The 7,312-nt window shown below is 43.1% G+C and overlaps 1 protein-coding gene and 1 non-coding gene across 6 annotated transcripts; one reads left to right on the top strand and one right to left on the bottom strand.

The window, feature by feature from the left end:
* Window positions 1-619: 619 nt before the first annotated feature.
* Window positions 620-6,224, bottom strand: LOC111960557 (complement C1q tumor necrosis factor-related protein 5-like). 5 transcript variants are annotated; one of them, XM_023982605.2, is made up of 4 exons: window positions 5,883-6,224; window positions 4,652-4,802; window positions 1,951-2,189; window positions 620-1,815 (listed from the first exon to the last, which is right to left on the bottom strand). In XM_023982605.2, the coding sequence occupies exons 3-4, from the start codon at window positions 2,177-2,179 to the stop codon at window positions 1,280-1,282; spliced, it is 765 nt and encodes a 254-aa protein (XP_023838373.1). In that variant the 5' UTR covers window positions 2,180-2,189; window positions 4,652-4,802; window positions 5,883-6,224; the 3' UTR covers window positions 620-1,279. The 5 variants fall into 5 exon arrangements, with proteins under 5 accessions (XP_023838373.1, XP_023838371.1, XP_023838372.1 ...); XM_023982603.2 differs by lacking the exon at window positions 4,652-4,802 and having other exon boundaries at window positions 5,883-6,221; XM_023982604.2 differs by lacking the exon at window positions 4,652-4,802 and having other exon boundaries at window positions 1,951-2,186; window positions 5,883-6,221.
* Window positions 4,385-4,467, top strand: trnaa-ggc (transfer RNA alanine (anticodon GGC)). Its single transcript has one exon. It is a non-coding gene; the product is annotated as a tRNA-Ala (tRNA).
* Window positions 6,225-7,312: the final 1,088 nt, after the last annotated feature.

Genomic DNA, 7,312 nt, shown 5'->3' with positions numbered 1-7,312 from the left:
AGATCATCAAAGGTTAGTGATTAATTTCATCTCTATTTCTGCTTTTTGTGACTCCTGTCTTTGGCTGGAAAAATGACTGTTTGTCTGTGATTTTGCGGTGACCTAACAATCGTTTGTGGTGCTTTCGCTGTAAAGCCTATTTGAAATCGGACACTTTGGTGGGATTAACAACAAGATTACCTTTAAAATGGTATAAAATACATGTATGTTTGAGGAATTTTAATTATGAGATTTCTGTTGTTTGAATTTGGCGCCCTGCACTTTCACTGGCTGTTGTCCATAAGAATTTGGGCCCGTGTTTGGTGATGTCATTAGACTGAAGTTAACAAGGGCCCCAGTGGAAAATAATCCACGCTGATACTCTTTTCACTTTTTGTGGTCTTCTTGGATAGTAAAAAATAAATCTTAGAAAGAGAAAAGAATACAGCACCATTACACTGGCAGGCAAGCTGTCAGCTTGTTATTAAATAATTAATCTAGCTATATCTAACGTGGAACCAGGCATATTGTCCTTGTTGAGCACATAGTAACTGATGTCATCTCAGTTGTTGGTCCTTGTTTTGTTGTGTTGTCATAAATGTACTTACCTGGTCAGAGTATTAGGTATTAAAGCCACTCATGAAAGTTAACATTTTTATTGGTGACATAAGTGAAGGTTGCACAGACATAAGTAAAAAGATTGTGAAAAGTATTTTAGGGCTTCAGTTTGAATTCTTTAACAATAATTTTTTTTGCACAAAGTACTGGCTAAGTTTCATGACATCAGTCAGTGATGTCACAGTTGGAAGCCCTAAATAGCTCACACACATGTATGATGCCTTATTGAATCCTCTTTACACCTCCACCACAACAGGACATATAACCTTCTTATGTTCACATTTCCTGCCAATTGTAGGAGCCAACATGTCTCATTTAAACCCCATATGCCATCCTTGTTTGTAAAGGCAGAAAAACAATGATACATGTAGGGCCACCGTCAGAAAGTCTTAAAGCGATTCACCATTGCACAGCAGCAGTCAAATGGCTAACCTGAAGCACAGCTGAAAGCACTACAGTTCACCTGATTCCTCATCATAACTCATCAGTATGGTATGTGCCATAGCCTACTGCTATTTCTGTAACCTTGCTTAATGTGTTTATGCAATGACCAGAGTTTTCTAATAACCTTCTAGAGAGGCCATGAATCATGTAGAATGGCAGTAAATTAGTTTGACGTTTTYAAATATTTTCTGGGGGAGGACCCCCCTAGCCACAACACCAGACTTGGTCCCCGCAATGTCTATACCACTTCGCCCTTGGCGAAGACAGCAGAGTTTTTCCAGTCCGAGTACACCAGGAAGCCAGTGAACGTGCTGTCAGTCTTAGAGCTGGAGTAGAAACCACTGTACTCGCCCAACGCCATCTGCACCCAAACCTGGTCGCCCGGGATGAGGTGCAGCAGCGAGCCTCCGGACAAAGATGCTGGCTTGGGCCAGTTCCCATAGAACTGGAAGTAGGACGCCATCGCGTGACCGTTCTTCATCAGGTCAAACTGCAGGCTGGCCCGGTAGACGGTGGCGTGGACCGCAAAGTAGTAGACGCCGGGCACTTTGCAGGTGAAGCGTCCTGTTTCCGTGTTGAAGTCGCCCTGCTCGTTTAGCGTTACCTTGTCAAAGCGCACAGCATCTTCCGCCGCCACGGGCATGGTGCGGCCCTCGGACAACTTGGCGCTGAAGGCTGATTTGGGAGCGATGGCGCACTCCCCCGACTGCCCCCTGTCTCCTTTATCTCCAGGGTTCCCCTGATCTCCAGTGAGGCCTCTAAAGCCTGACTCGCCTTTAGGGAGAATAGGGTAAAAACACAATACTGTTACTACTGTTCATTCAATAACACTTGAACCAATTGAACCAGGGGAAGACTCATGGATCTATATAGTCCAAAGTATGTTGTAGAAAGTATGGTGCACTGTACCCGTCTCTCCCCTGTCTCCCTTCTCTCCCTTCTCCCCAGGAACAGAATCACGCCCGTCCCTCCCATCTCTTCCTGGTTGGCCAGCACTGCCGTGCACCCCAGGAGTACCTGGGATACCTGCGTGTCCCGTACACAGACTGGGCGGGATCTTGTTGTCGTCTAATTGGCTGGAGAAGTTGACCAGTAGAAAAGGGAGGAGGAGKAGGGGCCACAGCTGGAGTGATGTCATTTCAATGCTACTATGTAGAGGAGGGAAACAATCTCTGTCAACATGAAGGAATRAAAAAAATGTTTTCTGCTTGATATTCTATTCTCTAGAACTGACTTCTCCAGGGGATCCTCAGTGTTTAATCTGTGAGTTTATAAATAGCTATGGTGTTCCTTGATTTATTCTGCAGATGTTATGAGATGCACAACAGTGCAAGGGTTATATAATCACAAGGAAACCTAATTACACAAGCTCTTGAACCCATAAATGCTATGGAAATATCCTTCAAAGAATTATGACATGAAATGATAGCAGAAAAATAACCTGTAATGTAGTGTAACGGCTGTCATATATTAGAGACTGAATCAGCTTTTCTTATTGACATACATTATTGACTACACTGACTTGTGTAGTGTGAATACAGACGTTCAACTCCTTTCCCATTGGTCACGTGTAGACAAAGGTCTTGGACTCTCACTCAACTGGACACAGCTGAGAGGAGGGGTCAGATGACCAGGGGAAAACATGCAACTGGAGGAGAGGGAGTGACGGAACTGGAATAACCATCTAAAAAATAACATAAGACGCCTCATACCACGGACACAAACCTTTGAGAGTATAGGCCTCCGGTACAGTTAATGAGAGCATACACAGTACCTAGAGTGCCTTCGGAAAGTATTCAGACCCCTTGACTTTCCACATTTTGTTACATTCCATCCTTATTTTAAAATTGATTAAATAACACAATACCCCATAATGACAAAGCAAAAACAGGTTTTTAGAAATCTGGGCAACATTATTAAAAATAAACTTAAATATCACATTAGCATTAGTATTCAGACCCTTTACTCAGTACTTTGTTGAAGCACCTTTGGCAGCGATTACAGCCTCGAGTCTTCATGACGCTACAAGCTTGGCACATCTGTATTTGGGGAGTTTCTCCCATTCTTCTCTGCAGATCCTCTCAAGCTCTGTCAGGTTGGATGGGGAGTGTCGCTGCACAGCTATTCTCAGGTCTCTCCAGAGATCAGGTTCAAGTCAGGGCTTTCTGGCTGGGCCACTCAAGGACATTCAGAGACTTGTCCCGAAGCCACTCTTGCGTTCTTTTGGCTGTGTGCTTAGAGTGAACCTTCACCCCAGTCTGAGCTCATGAGCGCTCTGGAGCATGTTTTCATCAAGGATCTCTCTGTACTTTCCTCTGTTTATCTTGCCCTCAATCCTGACTAGTCTCCCGGTCCCTGCCACTGAAAAACATCTCCACAGCATGATGCTGCCACCACCATGCTTCACCGTAGGGATGGTGCCAGGTGTCCTCCAGATGTGACGCTTGGCACTCAGGCCAAAGAGTTCAATCTTGGTTTCATCAGACCAGACAATCTTGTTTCTCATGGTCTGAGAGTCTTTAGATGCCTTTTGGCACACTCCAAGCGGGCTGTCGTGCAGTTTAATGAGCAGCTTCCGTCTGGCCACACTACCATAAAGGCCTGATTGGTGGAGTGCTGCAGAGATGGTTGTCCTTCTGGCAGGTTCTCCCATCTCCACAGAGGAACTCTGAAGCTCTGTCAGAGTGACCATCAGGTTCTTGGTCACCTCCCTGACCATCAGGTTCTTGGTCACCTCCCTGACCAAGGCCTTTTTCCCTTGATTGCTCATCGATTGCTCTTGATTGCCCGGGCGGCTAGCTCTAGGAAGTCTTGGTGGTTCCAAACTTCTTCCATTTAAGAATGATGGAGGCCACTGTGCTCTTGGGGACCTTCAATGAAGCAGACATTTTTTGGTACCCTTCCCCAGATCTGTCCCTCGACACAATGCTGTCTCGGAGCTCTACGGACAATTCCTTCGACTTCATGGCTTGGTTTTTGCTCTGACTTGTACTGTCAACTGTGGGACCTTATATAGACTGGTGTGTGCCTTTCCAAATCATGTCCAATCGATTGAACTTACCACAATTGCTCAATTTCAAGTCTCATTGCAAAGGGTCTAAATACTTATGTAAATATTTTTATATTTATCAAATAATTCAAACATTTGTTTCGCTTTGTCATTATGGGGTATTGTGTGTAGTTTGAGGATTTATTTTTATTTAATTCATTTTAGGCTGTAACGGAACAAAATGTTGAAAAAAGGGAAGGGGTCTGAATTCTTTCCGAATGCACTGTATGGCCGACATAGCCTTTTAAAAGTGTAATGCCTAAGGGCAATCAGATTATGACCATACCCTATATAGGTCCCGTGTGGCTCAGTTGGTAGTTGGTAGAGCATGGTGCTGGCAACGCCAGGGTTGTGGGTTCGATTCCCACGGGGGACCAGTATGGAAAAAGAATATGAAAATGTATGCACGCACTACTGGTYTGGATGAGAGCGTCTGCTAAATAACTGAAATGTGATAATGTTCAACATCTGTTGGCGTCAGTAGACTTCTTTTTAAAACAGCGTTTCACATTAAATGTTAACGAGAGCAGCAGTGCCAGAATGGAAGCAATCATTATTTACACTGTTCAAAACAAAAGCTCAGTGTTGATCCTGCTTTGTCCTGCTTTCCTTTGGTGTGAGTTCGGGGTCGTGTCTGTGTCTTCTGTGTGTGTGTAAGCCTGAGGGTTTTGAAGTGAGGGACAGAGTGTCTCCGCCCCCTCCTTTAGCAGTCCTGGGAACGAGAGGAGCCAGATGTGAGCAACTGACAACTGACAACAAACAGTCTGTCTACAGACTGACACTGTTGGCTACCATGGGACTGGATCACATGACGGGTCTCACAAAGCCTGAAAAAACAGACACTGGGAACGGCAGGGCATGTCTCCAGAGCACTTCACAATCAATTTTCTGATAGCAAGAGTGAACCACGTGGCAGAGAACTGTGCAACTTGATCACACAAAAGAATGCTCACGTTGAAAATGTAAAATTACTACCACAGAATATGCCCATATTCAAATGTCCGTTTTAGACATCTAATAAAACTATCTTAGAGTAAGGACTTCCAGCCTGTAGTGTGCTCACTACAAGCAAGTATTACTTTAAGGCCAGAAAATGTGAAATCCTGTCTTCCAGGTTATTTTCAGTTCAGCGCAGCCGTTGTGAGTCAGTGGTATATTTCAGCCACAGCTGCTGTATTCTTTATGACAGCATTTAAAGACCTGTTCCGAGCAGAGAGGTCTGGCCTGTGGAGAAACTAGCCGAAAGATGTGTCAGCATTCTGAGGAAGAACAGACAGGATAAACACTGGAATCTGAGAAGCTGCAGACCACTGTATCCCTATATTGACCACAAACTCACTTTTTTTGTGGGAATACAATATGCAAAATACAGTAATACCTCAGTATGTATTGTTGCAACTTTCTGAGCAACTAATCATCCAATAACAGAGGGGATGTTGGCAGTATCACAAAGAATCACAGTATAGCATGTTTCTGATGAGGATAGCAGCAGTTTTATGACTGGTTAGAAAAATGTATACTATTTGAATAGGATACTATTTGTTATTTCAATAAAACATGTATATTCCAATTACACAGGAATTCATCAATGCATTTGCAAAACAAAATTAGTTGCCTGTGAAACATACATTCCTCCATTCCTTTACTGACTGTTTGCGTAGCAGCAAAAGATTGTCAATGGAAAATAGATCCTTTTCCTTATTGTAGATAATGTTGAACCACACCTACTCACAGCAGACAGTGAATATATAAAACTATTTTCAATCAGGAATTATGTGAAAATAAAGTTTACCAGTTAACGTCCAAAAGTCCTCAGGAGCTGCAGTCTTTGCCTTGTGCTGAAGTGAAAACAGTCATAAGTTATATTTTCTGCTTCAGCCAAAGAGGAGAACTCTGTCTTGAAAGGAAACGGTAATAAAAGCAAATTAGAAAGGGAGGGTGGGAGAGAGAGAGGGAGGGAGATGGAGAGGAAAAGACAGTTCGAGTAGGAGGGAAATATTTGAAGTCTCGCCAGCGCAAATAATAAAGGGGAAAATTAGTCTTCAATAAAAATATCAGGATCAAACAAGAGTGAGGGAGAGGTTGAGAAATCAGGAAAGTGAGTGAGGGGGAAAAAGTAGGTGCAGTGAGGATAACAAAGGTTGGCAGATTACATCAGATTTTAAGATTCGACACTGGAGGAATTTCTTTCCCCAACATAAACAGTGGGAGAGATCAGACTGTTGTGGTCGCTGGTCGGGGATATGTAACCACGACACACTGAGGCAAAGTCCTGGAAAACTCGAGCAATACTGTTACAAATGCTGTTACAGCCTACCCTTCATATTGTGAACTCCTCAAAAAGCAGTAAGGCCTTGGAATCGGAGGATTCTTTATTATTAGCCTTGACGCGGAGATATTTGATCGGTTTCATGAGAGTAAAGATACAGGGAGATACTTGAAATGATGTTATCTTAGAGCGAAGCAATGTTGTTCTTTCCTCCGATTTTCTTCAGAAATTGAAACAAAAGAGACTTTGGCTGGAATCGTCTCCTCGTGTCAGTTATGAGCTGATTGAGGAATGTGAAATAGTCGGAAAACATCCCACATCTCACTTAACCATTTACAGCCACTCTTAAAGAGGATGTGACTTATTTTACTGAACTATCACTCACTTTGATCTCTGTCTCTCCATGCAAAACATGGATGTGTCCCTAAAGTCTGCTACAGCATTTACAAAGCAACCACCTTGAGTTAGTAGTACGTCACTGATGACACCCCTACAGGTACAGACTACGTTGATGGGACTGCTGAGGCTTGGTCACATTTAGGGTGGAACCTCCATGTTTCTACACATGGGTTTGGTTTGGTCTTTACACCACTTCACTGTTTTATGGGACAAAAGAGGTTGGCAATTGCTCTTTACAATCCCAGACCTAGACTTTTCCTTTTCACTCGAGGCAATTGAACTGTTTCACAGAGGACTACACAAGCCTTGCGTTGAGACCAGTAGCCATAACTGCACTGAGGTGGTGCAGATTTATATATGGTTTCAATTACCATTAGACAATCAGTCAATTTTTTCCCCTGCTCGTTTGGACACAAAAGACTGTAAAAACATAAAAACGTGATTTGTATTTTGGGAATCTGTTCCAAAGTATTCTCAAGCATAATAGAAAGATGTACAGTATGTGATCGTGTACAAATGTAAGCAAGGTTTGAAATGATTATGTTTTTGACAAA

The sequence above is a fragment of the Salvelinus sp. IW2-2015 genome, linkage group LG4p (genome assembly GCF_002910315.2).
Source record: "Salvelinus sp. IW2-2015 linkage group LG4p, ASM291031v2, whole genome shotgun sequence".
NCBI classification, from domain to species: domain Eukaryota; kingdom Metazoa; phylum Chordata; class Actinopteri; order Salmoniformes; family Salmonidae; genus Salvelinus; species Salvelinus sp. IW2-2015.
The sequence above is the reverse complement of the archived record's forward strand: the minus strand, read 5'-3'. Positions and strand labels throughout refer to the sequence as shown.